Source organism: Arachis duranensis, chromosome 9 (assembly GCF_000817695.3).
Source record: "Arachis duranensis cultivar V14167 chromosome 9, aradu.V14167.gnm2.J7QH, whole genome shotgun sequence".
Classification (NCBI taxonomy): Eukaryota; Viridiplantae; Streptophyta; class Magnoliopsida; order Fabales; family Fabaceae; genus Arachis; species Arachis duranensis.
Window position 1 is genome coordinate 22,479,096 of NC_029780.3, and position 15,154 is coordinate 22,494,249.

The following is a 15,154-nucleotide window of genomic DNA, read 5'->3' on the forward strand; positions in this document are numbered from 1 at the left end:
TTATAATAAGGCCATAGCATACTCTTGTGAGAGAGATTCCATGAAAGTTGAACTTAATACTCTAGAACTAAACAAGACATGAATTTTAACTCTTTCCTTTTGGTAAGCACACAATTGGGTGTAGATAGATCTTCAAAACCAAGTTCAAGTGTATTCGACTGGTTTGAAACTTCTAATCCTAAAGTGATAGCTAGCTGAGAATACAAGTTAATTTTTGTAATTCATCATTTTATGAATCAATATTAAAATTCTATCACAAGTTCAAACTCAAGCTATTCTCCTTTCTCTTTTGATTTTTTCTGCACTCTCATCTTGAATCGCCAATAATCTTTTTTCAAATCTAACCAAATAGTGTGTAAGATATCCAACCATCTATAGGTTGAAATTGTATCAAAATTTATTTGTTTTAAAAGGAATATTAAAAGAGAAAAGATAAAAATAATTGTCTTCATATTATCAAAAGAAAATATACAAAAGAGAATAGAGATCTACACAAAAAAACAATACAAATATTATTTCTTTAATTTTAAAACCAACTCTTTCATATTCTTCTTTCAATTAAGAGTGACGCCATCTAGGAATGGTAATATTAATCGAACCCGTGGACAATGGCGGATCCAAAAATTTTATAAGAGGGGACCAAATTAAATATAAAATAAATTAAAATATAATATAACAAAAAATCAACAAAATATAATTTATAGTATATAGGTCAAAATTAATAATTAAATTATATAAAAATCAACATTCAACTATATACTTTAAGTTTTGGTATTTTTAAATTTGTTCTGCGATATTTCATATAACTAAAATGATCAATTTACTATCTGAAATAAATTTCGAAGCATTCTCTTTTTCAACATATACAATCATATAATCTGCTAAAAATTTGTTTTTTATCTTGTTTTAATAATTTTTATTGTTTAAAAAGTCTATATAATTATTATTGTTGTCATAGAAAAAGTCAAAATAAAATTTTTTTATAGTTGTTAATTTTTTACATTAATCCAAACCTATACATTTCAATAACTTTTTAATTATTTATATATTTATAAGCTTTTATTGTTTTTTAAACTTATTTTTTATTTGCTACTAATATATCATAATACACATTATAATTTATACATATTAAGTTACTAATATGTAATTTTTTTTAGTGTGTAATATATTAAAATATATTTAAAGGGCGCCGGTAAGCCTTTAGCGGCAGTTTTGAACAATCGCCGGAATAACCGCTGCCAATCTGTTTTTAGCATCGAAAACATTTTGCGGCGGTCAAGAACCGCTGCTATCTTTTAGAACTGATTTTACGCAGATGTCGCGGCGGTTAGATAACCGCCGCTATTTAATTATGATAAAATTTTAGGCTATTGCGTCGTTCTATAGTAACCGCCGCTAAAATTTCAATTTTGTTTTGATTTAAATTGATTATTTGAATTTTGTTTTCATATCACCATCAATATTTAAAAAATCTTTTAATTTTTTAATGTTACGTATAAATTTAACTGATTATGTTTGCAACTACAGTAAAAAAAAAGTAATTGACTTAAAACACAATGAAGTGGAATTCTATTATGCTCAAAAAAATAATTGACTTAGATCACAAATGAAAATAGTTAATAACAAATACTTCTCAAAGTATACTATTCACAAAGGAAAAGAAATTGCAATTAAGATCCCTATTCTGCTCCACTCCCCAATGACTTAAGCTGTGCATCAATTTCAGGTGGCAAAGTATGTCCTTGCTGTTGGATGATGTATTTCACCAGGTTCTCCATGATCTGTATCTTTGCCTTGTCTTCTGCTTTCTCTGCCTTCAATTCTGTAATCTCCGCCTTTTGTTCTGCTGCCACTTCCTTCAATTCTGTAAGTTCTCTCTGATACTCCTCAATTTGCACTCTAGGGGTCGATTGTGGAGTATTATGAATAATTTCGCTTGGACATGGTCCAAAACCTAACCCTCGAACTCGTCCTGAATGCTCCTTTCCAAGGACTTGCGCAAGTGAATCAGTAACAGAAATCTCCTTCGAGGTTCCACCTTGGCTCTCGATACTCTCAACCGCTTCCTACACACATACCAGAGTTAAGTTTAAGTGTTTTTGAAATTAGCAACATGAATAGACTAACAGATGTAAATCATTCTTAACCACTACTTACTCCAACAACACGTGCATCATCATTCATGTATGAGCCATCCCTTTTTTTATGAGTCATAATAAACATCTCTCCTCTGCTGATGCGTCTTTGCTATTTTTTCTCCTACAACCACATAAAATATTTGTCCAATCATACATGTTACAAAAGAATATAAAAAACCAAAAATATATGTATCAAACATAATACACACATAATTACCTCTTCATCCCTTAGCCTTGCTGTTGTCTTAGAGCCCCCAGTGTGTGTATATAGTTGCTTCGACCGATTCTGAGAATTTTGTTTGCACATTTTCTACACATAAATACACAAATACAGTTTATCATGCAATTAATTGTATAAAGTAATGATGCCTTCATAGTGTCACAGATTTTATTTTTTAAGGTTTGAAACTAATTCGAGAGATTTTTGGCTTTTTAATTATACCACTTTCTATAAATATTTTATTCAGGTATCAAAAATGTTAAAAAATTGCAACATTAAATGGAGTACCAATTTAATATTAATTATTACCTTTGTAGATTCCTTCAAACGATAGTGAATGAACCATCTCCATTGTTGTGCATCTATTCCTGATGGTTTACGCTTGGCATTTACTTCGAAACTCTCTTCCTCGTCGTAAACCTTGTGAAACAAGTGGTTTCTTGCTTCCTTCCAGTTTTTTCCCAACCTTTGAATCATTACCCGCTTTATTTTTCCCTTGTCATCCTCCTCATACAGGAAGGTGCGCTAAAAGTTTGAGACACAATGCGATGCACGTCCACAAATGGAAAAGTAAGAATTTGATCTGATTTTAATTAACATAATAAATTCTAAATTTTAATATCATACCTTAATTGTCTCATATGCATGTTCCTTTAAAGCTTTGTCCATTGTCTTCCAACTGTCTTCATTGATGGGAAAATGTTGAAAGTCAGCACCCAGATTCCCTAGAAACCCACTCAATAATCCAGCTGCCTGACCGATCGGTTGCAACTCTTCATTAAACTCCAAAATGATTTTTCTGCTAGGTGGAAGAACTATGGCCTCTCTGACGCTCAAACTCATCGTTCTTGTGATGCCATCATCTAAGAAACAAATTAGAAGGATTAATTGCATTATAATTAGTGTTACCTTAAAATAAACAAAAAAAAACAAAGTCATCCAATTATTATTAAATAATGCAGACCAACGACAGATATTTTACCGCTTACAACAACATTCCAATAATCCGTATCCTTGCGACCGTTGGACTTGTTTCGGGGTACAGCTTCTTCTTCAGCATATAAGTCATCAACGTAATCATCCCATGAGTCAACCTCATCAGCCTCGGGATCATAATCTTCATCCTCCGAAGAACTTTCGGCAGTCTCAGCAACATGTTCAATCCCAATGTTGATATGCTGAGTTTTGTCGGTGCCAGCGTTGGAGATACAGTTGTACCGCGGTTTCTTAGGCATATTTTCAAACCTTCAAGCAAACTACTAACACTTATTAGAGAGTAAAAACCTACCAAAAGACAATGATACAAATGTAATTAATTTAAAAATTCAGTGTAACTACACAAATTACATGCCTTAAATAAAAATCACATCTATTATTGAAATTTTGCAAATTAAAATGTCACCATAGATTTGACAACACGACAACCGTAGAAGGGAGCACACAAGATGAGCTTCCTAACAAGATTTTAAATCGAATGAGAAGTGATTGAGAAAAAAATATAATCAAAGATTGCAAACAAAGTCAGTTAAGGAAGGATTGTGATTTGGAGCACACCATTTATGATATGTTATTCACAGTTTTCTGAATATGTGTGTGTTCAAACATAAGTCAATTTCTTAGTAAATGAGTCTCACCGTATTTAAACAAGCATCCAGCAATACAGCAAACTCTCTAACTATCCTCTCTTCCTCGCTTTCTGCAAAGTATATATTCATGTGAATTTTGATGTCACAGGAAAAGAAGAAGTTCGGTAATTGATTTTTCATTCAAACCATGTGATTCCTGTGGTGCCTAAAAGGTGATGTCTAGTTTGCAAAAAAAGTTTTAAAAATATTTAATTGTAAAAAAATAAAAATAAATCATTTTTAAATAGCTAAAATTTTCTCTGAAAAATAAATTTGGTAAAATTTAGACCCCATAGAATTCACCTTGAAGCTAATTTTCTGTCAGAGGAATACGCTAATTCAATAAAAAAAAAACCACATACAAATTTTTGAAAAGTCTTCTTAGCGAGAAACAGAGTATATAAACTTAGAAAAAGCAATTCCACACAGTCAGCAAAGTACTATCAGAATTACTAAGAATAAAGTAGTCTAATCCACTATTCTGTCTATCCATTCAAGAGATAAGCAACATGCAAGGCAATTCTAACAACCATATCCTCATAATATTTCGTGCATTAAACATTTCTCCAATTTTGTACCACTTATGGGATGTTACAATGGAAGTGTACAGATTATAGAAACTAAACTAAAAGCAGATCATTTTTCTATCATCACATTTGGTGTCTTTGACATTATCACAAACAGTTGGTGGAATAAGATTTAACATGCATCAAAATCCAAACTTTTTTACATAATAGAAGACACCACAACTTTTTTACACAAACAGTTGGAAGAATAAGACTTAATATGCATCAAAATCAAAAACCAAACTTTCTCTCATGCCAAGCAGCTAACTTCGAGACAATGAGAAATGTTAAAAGTCACGAGAGATCACCATTGTTGGCAAAAGAAAGGCCGAAAGAAAGTTCGATGGGGAGCCCTGTTCTCTAACCATCCAATTGGTAATACCCGCCTCTACTCGTCCCGCTATATATAATATATATAATTTTAATATATAGTATATATAATATATGTAAAATAATTAGTAAATGATTAATAATATTGTATTATATTTAAATTTTTACTTTAATTTATGTTATGTATGTGATGATGGTTATATAATTTTTGAAATTTAATTTTATTTATTAGATTTTAATAATTATAGAAGCGGGTAAGGGGCGGGGCAGGTACCCGCAGGGTCGGATTAGGGTTCAACGTTTTACTACCCACAGATAAAAGTGGGACGGATTCTATGCGAGTTGTTGTACGACAGAGCGGGATCAGGTAGAGCAAAAACCCGCCCTACCCACCCCGTTGCCACCCCTAACGCCATGTCTAATTTTTTTTTTAACTGATACCGTATTTTTTTTCTTAAATACAAATAAAAGCATATAATGCAAGGATATTTTCCGGTCATATAATACATTATCCTTTCTTAATTTAAGCTTTTCATCCATTGATGAGTTAGCCAGAAAGAGAATGCCTTTTAGGTTGGTGATGGAGAACACAGTATCATACCTGTCTCTGGAAAATACTGCATCAGCAAAACTTCCTTCAATTTATCTTGCATGCTTAATAGGGATAAAGAAAATGTTCTTCTTGCCATATTATATATTTTTTCACGTGATTAAAACAGCAGTTATAATAGGAGGCACGATAGTCCACAAAAATGAGCTCATGAGACACTGAGAGACACAAATAATAATAATAATAATAATAATAATAATAATAATAATAATAATAATAATAATAAAATTTATCATTTTATTAATATTTGACTAATACTTTAAATCTTAAATACTAAATTTTAAAGTATATTGACTAAAAACTAATGCTACATAAATAATAATCTTCACAATATACACTAAACATAAAAAAAGTATATGTTCCGAAGCCTAATAATTCTTTGTATTATTGGTTTCCTTTTAAACCATGTTGAGATTACAAATTTGTTTAAACTATACATACTCTCTTCTCCATCAAATATTATTTTCTACTTTATCGTTAATGTACTTGTATTATTGTAATTCAAATTTAACATCCTACACTATATATTTTGAACAACCTTCTTTTCTTTGTTCAAGAAAACATATAAAATAAAGAAACAAAAGAGAACAATTGATAGTGATGATATTGAAAGATGGATGTGAATTTGATCGGGTACAAATATAGCGTACGTTTTTGTCCTTTTTAGGGCCATATTCACGTTCTAGTTTCTTATATATCTATCCCACTTCACAATGTCCTATCCCACATACAACACTATCTCTAATCTAAGGAGCTCTCTCCTTTTCTCTCTCTCTCTCTCTCTCCGAGAAGAAGGAATAATAATACCCTACCTTATTATTATTAGGTTATTGGAGAGAGATAAATGGGGAAAGTAGGGGGTGTGATTCCATTCTTAGCCATGGCTATTGTGCAATCAAGCTATGCTGGGATGACTATTACTTCAAAGCTTGCAATACAATCTGGCATGAGCCCTCTTGTGCTTGTTGCCTACCGCCAAATCTTTGCTACACTCTCCCTTGCTCCCTTCGCTTATTGGTTTGAACGGTAATTAATTAAAAATATATTTATTTATTAAAATTAATTAATTATATATATATATATATATAAATATATGTATTTATGTTTAATGTGTACTTATTATAATAATTAATGAATAGTTCTACTAGCATTAACATTGTATATACATATAAAAAAATTTAGATGTATTGCATTACTCAAAATACAAATATTCAGGAAAATTCTCCCAGTCTAATTTATCATTTTTATTGTCACTAAGTATACGTTTTATAACACATATATCCAAAGTTATATTGGTAAAATCATTCGTCTCAACTATGTCATCTATACCTATGTGTAATGCAAATATGGTTTTATAACTCCCATTTTTAGCAGTGTCATATTTTCTCAGAACTTTTAAATTACAAATTTTATTCTTTTTTAATGTTAACTACTGAATAAATATTTTGTATTATTAGTTATACTTTTATATCAATACTTTGTCTTCTGTATATTGTAATTACCTTCTCTCTTTTTCTTTTTTTTTTATTTCTTTCTTTTTTGAATTTTATTTTTGTTATTTATTTTGTGTTCTTTTATTTTTTTAAAGAGAAAATAGTATAAAATCATGAATATATAATATTGAAATTAATCAATAAAAATGTTAAATTAGAGAAATTATGTACAGAATAAGAGAAGAATTTTGATGAAAAATATTTTAGACTTTTTAAATGATACAAACAAAAATAATTTTTTTTTCTTTCACATTTAAAGAAATCTTTATAAGCATTTAAGTCTTTAAGTTGAAAAAACCTTAAAATATTTTTTATTTGATATATCGATTACATATATGATACTTGAAATCATAATAACTTGTCACAAATCATATGTTCATAACTATAATAATAAAAAGAGGAAAATGTAAATTTTAGTTTGATAATAATAGTTCAACCATTTGAGATAACAAGTCCATTTTTCCCCTTAAATTTGCAAAATAAAAGTGGGGAGCTAGTGTAGTTTATCTTTTATTTATTTATTATTTTTTTTGTGTTTTTTTAAGTGAATGTGAATACACCTCATTTGTTTATTCCAATAGAAATAAGAGTTTAATTTTAATACACTGATAATATAAAATATTTTATATAGCCGTGTAATTATATTTATTTTTTTTAGATGTGATAAATATAAAAAGTAGATAGTTTTACTGATGTAGCATTATCTCATTAGATACTAATGTGCATTTAAAATTATTTTACACTCACACACATAATGGGCTCATTTTTTTGGATATGAAAAGCATGTGTGTGTTGTGCATTGTTGTGGAGGATGTGGGTGCTAGACATGGATGTAGGACAGCTTTTTCTGAAATAAGAAATGAAAAAATCGGACCATCTGATTTCTTTGTAAAAAAAATTAAGCCTACTAATCGGACTAACAGTCCAATTAGTGTGAAAGAAAAAATTTAAATTTTGGCGAACGTAATTGGACCTTTCAATTTGTGTTTAAAACATTAAAAAAATTTGGGTACATTAATCGAATGAACGGTCTGATTTTTGTTCCTAACACCACAGTTACGTAAAACACCTATACACTCCATCTACGTCCTACACCATTCCCCCAACCTCACATAATGCATCAAAATAAAATTATAGAAATAAATCTTTATATTTAATATTCTTTCCACAGGAATACACTTCCCTGTATGACAAAACGTACCGGATTACAGATACTAATATCCTCCTTTACAGGGTAAGCTTAATTTGGTAGTTTAATTTGATGTTTTCCCTTTTAATTTGCTCCACTTCAACTTTTCCCTTTTCTTTCAATAACTCATAAACTCAATTCCAAGTTCAAGGAAGGAACTGACACATTATTAACTTTATATGAACATAATCGTATGAGTTTGAGAAATTTTTATTTAGTTATGTTATTATGAAAATCATATTTATTTATAAAATTTATATAACCATATCCCACAAAATTAGCCATTTGAGTTTGATTACAGAGTTACCGGAAATCAAATACTGTATTTCGTTGGGCTAAAATATTCAACCGCTACAATTGCAACTGCACTCACCAATTTGCTCCCAGCTTTTACTTTCATCCTTGCAGTCCTGTGCAGGTAATATTTTCACATTCTTAGAAAAAGAAAATATTAAAACATTGAGCCTTATTAATTTGAATTTTGTTTTGTGGCAGACAAGAGTTGTTGAGAATGAAAACAAGGGCTGGGCAAGCAAAGGTGCTAGGAACAGTTCTAAGTGTTGGTGGAGCCCTTCTTTTATCATTTTACCATGGAAAGCCCCTTGGTCTTGGGGATTCAGGTATTCACTGGAAATTTGTACAAGAAATGGACAGATCAAGTTCCTCCACTACTCCAACCAATTTGCTTCTTGGCCCTTTTGCTTTGATTGCCAGTTCTCTTATTTGGTCTGTGTGGTTCATACTTCAAGTAAGCATCATCATTATTCATCATTCTTTATTACTTAATATACTATTATCTGCCCTATGAACTATCACTAAAATGAGACGTGGAACTTAGAACAATTCTAATAGAGTGATTTTGAAATTTTAAATTTGTCTTATTTTACTTTATGTTGTTGATGATTGATGAAATGAGACTAGTCTCATTTTAGAAAGCAATTTTATTTTAATAGAAAACTAATTAAATGTTTATAAAGTTTAAATTGAAGCGAAAACCTCTTTTTATGTAACATTAATAATTAAAAATTATTATATATTAATTTAGTCAATCATCTCAAATTACTTTATCATTATTAATTATTAACTTTAAATAAAGATAATTATAAAAAAATTATTTTAAATTAAATTAAATCAAATACTAAAATGATAAATCTCATATTTAATTTTTAATTATTATTTATAACATATAATTTTATATATATTAACGTAATATTTTGTGAAATCTAAGATAAAATTAAATTAAAACTCAGCATTGGAGATGCTCTAAACTAAATGAAACGAAACCAAATCAGGATATCGTATTAAAAAAGTCTAGGAACTAGTACTTTTATTAAAATTTGTCTAGTATTTAACCAGAAAAAAATGAATAATTTCACGCTATTAAATATAATCTCACACCATTAAAAATTCTCGTAATAACTCATTGATGATTAGAAATCACAAAATCTGCTAGTGCCAATCATTTGATAAGTAACACATCTACACTCAGTGAAACAATGCTCCATACAGATAACATTTCTCTAGTTACTACATACTCACTTCATTGATCCGTTGGTTTGAATATCAGCTACTAGAACTAAAAGAGTTTGTTACGTTAAATAAGTATTTAATGTTATGGTGTGGTTTCAGGCAGAAATAAGCAAGAACTACGCAGCTCCATATACGAGCAGCCTGTACATGTGTATGATGGCGAGCATTCAGTGCGTGGCCATCGCATTGTGTTCTGACCGCACCGTCTCAGCTTGGTCACTAAACAATCCCATCAGACTCTCCTCTGCACTTTATGCCGTACATTAATACTCCATCCTCTCTCTATACATAACTTATTTGTTAAAAACCGTCTGATGATTTGGCATGTTTGACAAAACAGTTATTTAACGATTTTCAACTATGTTCAGGGAATAGTATGCACTGGGATAGGGTATGGGCTGATGGCCTGGACCATCGAAAGAAAGGGACCTCTCTATGTCTCTGTATTCACCCCTTTGACGCTTGTCATCACAGCTCTTCTCACCTGGGCTCTGCTTCATGATCAACTCTACGTTGGAACGTATGAACTAATTCAATTTATTACTATATTTCATCAACTTTAATTTATTTTCCTTACTCTTTCCTCGTTCTTAATTAACATGTTTAAGATGAACAGAGAACAGGAACGAACAGAAGGAAATGAAACAGAGTATTAGTAGTATTGAATGAATAATTAATAGTGTAGTTGCTTATATACGATGTCTATGTACCCAAGAGACTTGAACCAAGTAACTGAAAGTGACTAACTTCACATAAAACCAATAGAGAGTTGACTATGTAAGGGTTTGTTTAGATTGTGTTTTTTTATTATTTCCTATTTTTATTTTTAGTATTAAAATAAAAAATATTAAAATAAAAAGAGAAAATAAAATTTATTACTATGGGACCCTAACTGATTGGCTTACTGATACTCTCACAACTCAAATAAAAGTTATAGAAGTGCGTTGACCCTAACTGTAGTATTCGCAAATTTTTTACATCGATTCAATTCATCTCATTTTTTTTTTAATTGATGGAATGGTGGAAGTGTGATATTCACATTATATTATAGGTCTCAAAATTCCTTCAATGAAAGAGGAAAATGAGAAATGTCAGTCACTTTAAAGATAATGTACATTCATAACTCAATATACTAATATGTGCAATTTACGTCCAAATATACTGCGCAATTAACATATTAATATTTTTAAAGTTGCAAATATTTTGAAAAGCGAAGGTAGTAAAGTATATGTTCCTCAATTTAAGCTTGTTTTAATCCCACAATTTTGATTTGTTTCAGTGCAATTGGATCTGTGATTATAGTTTTGGGACTCTATGCTGTTCTGTGGGGAAAGAGCAACGAGAAGATGAACAAGAAAGAGGGTGTTCAAGTGACATCAGCAGATTCGGATTCAGTAGTCAAGGATAAAGAAGAAGACGATGATGACGAAATGAGTGTAATGGAAATGCAGTGCTGTGACCATTCCAATTGTAACCACAATAGTAAATAATAATGGTACATGAAGATGGAGGAAGATTCAATACTTATAGTATTGCAGATGAAATGCTCACAAAAGGCGCATAAGACATCTTTGTAGGTTATATCAGTTTTGAGGTGGCTATATATTCACCCAAGCTGGTGCCACTTTGAAGCCTCATGCATGGATGAGGGAAGAGGTGGTCAAGGGATGTTAGTAATATAATTATACATATATTTTACTTGAGAAGAAAAATAATTAAAACATGTCTTAAACACAATTCATAATTATATTTATTTGCTTGAGATATATTGTATTTACAATTTTAGATAATTATTTTATTTTATCTAGTTGTATAATTCTTTCTAAATGATAATAATAATAATAATAATAATAATAATAATAATAATAATAATAATAATAATAATAATAATGTAGGTTTAGTGTATATCAAATATCTAAAACTATACTTATAACTATATTTTACTAGAAAGTTCAAGTAAAATAAAGGATAAATTATATGAATAAATTGTTTGATGAAGAATATTATATGAATGTTCTAATTTTAATTTGGTTATTTTTTATGTAAATTATTGCATTATGCCTTGTAAATAAATTATTTTATATTGATAGTACATTAAAATTAAATTCTCTCAAAAATATATATAATTGTTGTAATATTATTATATTCAGTGGCGGAACCAGAAATTTCATAAGAGGGGGGCCAATTAAATATAAAATATAACAAAAAATTAACAAAATATGATTTGTAGCATATATATCAAAAAAGTAATTATATTATATAAAAGTCAATGTTCAACTACATACTTTAAGATTTTGATATTTTTAAACTTGCTCGATGATGCTTCATGGAACTAAAATCATCAATTATCATCTCTGAAGTGAATTTTGAAGCAATTTCCTTTTCAATATATATACAATCATACAATCTGCTAAAAATTCATCTTCCATCTTGTTTCGAAGCCTTGTTTTAATAATCTTCATAGCTGAAAAGGCCCGTTCAGTTGTTGCTGTTGTCACAGGAAGAGTCAAAATAAGACGAATTAATCTATCAATTAAAGGATATATATTTGATTTTCCTGTCTCTGTCAATTTTTGATACAATTCAGCAAGAGTAGACAAATTCTGAAAATCTGGAGCTTTAACCACATCAAGTTCATAATGTTGTAACTCATAATCCAATTGAATCTTTTCTTGCTCAGAAAAATCTAAAGAATAGAAATTCTTTGCAAGATTGCATATGTTGCAAACACTGAATAACTTGAAAGCATCTTTAGGATCTAGAGATGTACTCAGTATGAGGAGCTCGGTTGCTTGCTCACTAAATCTACTATTTAGCTCTTTCAATTGAAAATCTATCACGCTAGTAAAAATGTCAACACGATAGTGGTGTTCAACAGTGACAACATCCTTTTTACGACGAGACCGAATTATGTCACTAAAAGAAGCACCCATATCAGGTATCTGAATAGCATGATCATTGCAGAAAGAACTAACTTTCTCCAAAAGTGCTCCCCAACTACTATCTTTTAACTGTTGAATCAATGACTTTGTACTAGAAACCAGATGCATAGCATTCAAAATGTCTTGAGATTTTTGTTGCAATGCTTGACAAAGTTTATCAGTGATTCCCATGATTTCTTTCATCATATGCAAAATGAAAACAAAATCAAATGATAATAAAGATTTAAGAGCATAAGTAGCATCACCACGTTGAGAATATGTAGATCCATTAGTAGCCAAATCTTCTATAACTGAAGTTATTGCTCCAAACATACGTAAAAGGCTACAAATTGAGTTGAAGTGAGAGCTCCACCTAGTATCTCCTGATGTTTTTAATGTGCCAATTTGATTTGCTCCCCTTCCTATTTCAATTTGATTAGTTGCAACTAAATGGAAAATTTCAGTTGCATAAGCAGATCGTAATTCATCATTGCGTTTGCAAGAAGAGCACACAACATTGATAATATTACTCAAACTTTGGAAAAAAGCATGAACATCAACAACTTCTTTAGCCGCAGCAACAAGAGCTAGCTGTAATTGATGAGCAAAGCAATGAACATAATATGCATAAGGACATTCTTGAATAATTAAAGCTTGTAACCCTTTCCACTCTCCACGCATATTACTAGCCCCGTCACACCTTTGACCTCGAACATTTTGAATGTTGAGATTGTGATGAGATCAATTACGAAATCCTCCTGATGTGAATGAACTTGATTTTCTAGAAAATAAATAGCATGGAAGACAAAATGCAGCATTCACTTCTGGCAAATATTCTAGCCAAGAAAAACTCTTAAACCAATGAGCTTTGAAACGACGAGGATGACTTTCTAGACCAAAAAGAGGGTACTCATCCATAATAAATTGATATGGTCCAAACTTTATGTATGCTCTACGGATTTTATCTTGTTGATTGATAGGATAATTCCAAATTTGCGGACGCTTTCCGGAATCACGCATCAATGTATCAATATTAACTTGATCTATTTCAGTCCTTGTTATTTTGGAAGCAGGGGGTTGAATATCTTGCTCAACAAGTTGTGTCACAGGTTGTTCAATAATATTTTGAACATTACTCAAAGAATCTGAAGCTGAATTTTGTTCATCATATATTCTCTCTTTTCACTTGAAAAATGAGTGAATTGTTTTCATCTTTGACATTTTTAACTTAACTTGAACTATCTAAAAAAAAAAAAACAAGAGCAACAATAATTCAAATATCTAATACATAGTGCAGTTTTTAATTATTTTAATTTATAAAATTTTGTAACTTATATTTTTTTCAATATTATATATAAAAATAAATTTAATATTATTAATTATTACTATTTACTATTTTTTTAAAATTTTGGGGGGACCATGGCCACCTTAGGCCCCCCGTAGATCCGCCACTGATTATATTGTATATAGTGTAGATGTCAAGTTTGGTTATGGTGCATCATACCAAACTAAATTGATTTCAAATCTGGCAACTCAATTTGCCTATAAAAGACTACCATGTAGCAAGAACATATATAACACATACATATAACCAAAGAAAGCACTTATAGTTGTGCTTTCTTATGAAATATACATATATTATAATGAATATATTATTACTGAGAGTGTATTATAAAATTCCAATTATAATGAGATATACATATTAAAAAGTATTAATAAAAAAATTATTTTCTCTATTTTATTTCTATATGTATTTCTCTTCTTTATCTATTTATTTTACAATATGTTATAAGCTTTGATCAAATTTAAGAAAGAAAAGACATAGATAATAATTTTATATTATGTCAAAAACAATTTATCTTAAATTTAATATTTTTAATATATTAAAAATAATTATGAATATTAAATGTTAAAATTCATCTTAATTCAATGAGTTTTAGAGATACCATTAAAGTTGGTAATAAAACATCCCAAAAGCATAAAGCTAAAACTATAATCTTCCTTTGTCGTTATCTTGACGAAGCATTAAAAAATGAATAACTTACTTTAAAAGATCTTACTCTGTGAAAAAACTTTTAAAAAAAGTATAATTACCAAAAGATGACAATACTTCCTCAAGTCCGTTATGAATAAACACATTTGTCCCTACAAAATTCTAAATCTATAAACAGTGACAAACCCAAAAAATTTTAGGAGTGGGGACAAAAATATATATACTAAAATGAATTTTGTTAAACATTATTAATTATATAGATATATAAAAATTAAAAAGAGTTAGTAAACACTTTCATTCTTAAAATACTATTCATTATATATAATTTATAAAAAAATATTTTTTTATTTCTAAAACTTGAACTTAAAATATTTTAATTAAATTATAGATAATTTGTTATCTTAACTAATTTTTTTATACACATTTAATAATAAAAGATTGACTCAATTGCCACATTAGCAACTAATGACACACTAGTATTTATAATTTAAAACTAGAATTATATATAAATACTAGAAAAATTAAATCTGTGTATAAAA

At 29.4% G+C, this 15,154-nt stretch overlaps 3 protein-coding genes across 3 annotated transcripts; 1 reads left to right on the forward strand and 2 right to left on the reverse strand.

Moving 5' to 3' along the window:
• Positions 1-1,679: 1,679 nt before the first annotated feature.
• LOC107465107 (uncharacterized) lies at positions 1,680-2,261 on the reverse strand. The gene is made up of 2 exons (XM_021130898.2): positions 2,158-2,261; positions 1,680-2,066 (listed from the first exon to the last, which is right to left on the reverse strand). Exons 1-2 carry the CDS (start codon positions 2,221-2,223, stop codon positions 1,680-1,682), a joined length of 453 nt encoding a protein of 150 aa, XP_020986557.2. The 5' UTR covers positions 2,224-2,261.
• A 4,072-nt stretch (positions 2,262-6,333) lies between these two features.
• LOC107465108 (WAT1-related protein At1g09380-like) lies at positions 6,334-11,191 on the forward strand. Its single transcript, XM_016084099.3, has 7 exons — positions 6,334-6,515; positions 8,154-8,216; positions 8,473-8,589; positions 8,667-8,919; positions 9,801-9,959; positions 10,070-10,221; positions 10,981-11,191. Exons 1-7 carry the CDS (start codon positions 6,334-6,336, stop codon positions 11,189-11,191), a joined length of 1,137 nt encoding a protein of 378 aa, XP_015939585.1.
• A 988-nt stretch (positions 11,192-12,179) lies between these two features.
• Positions 12,180-13,303, reverse strand: LOC107465109 (uncharacterized). The gene is made up of 2 exons (XM_016084100.1): positions 12,282-13,303; positions 12,180-12,189 (listed from the first exon to the last, which is right to left on the reverse strand). Exons 1-2 carry the CDS (start codon positions 13,301-13,303, stop codon positions 12,180-12,182), a joined length of 1,032 nt encoding a protein of 343 aa, XP_015939586.1.
• Between the last annotated feature and the right edge of the window lie 1,851 nt (positions 13,304-15,154).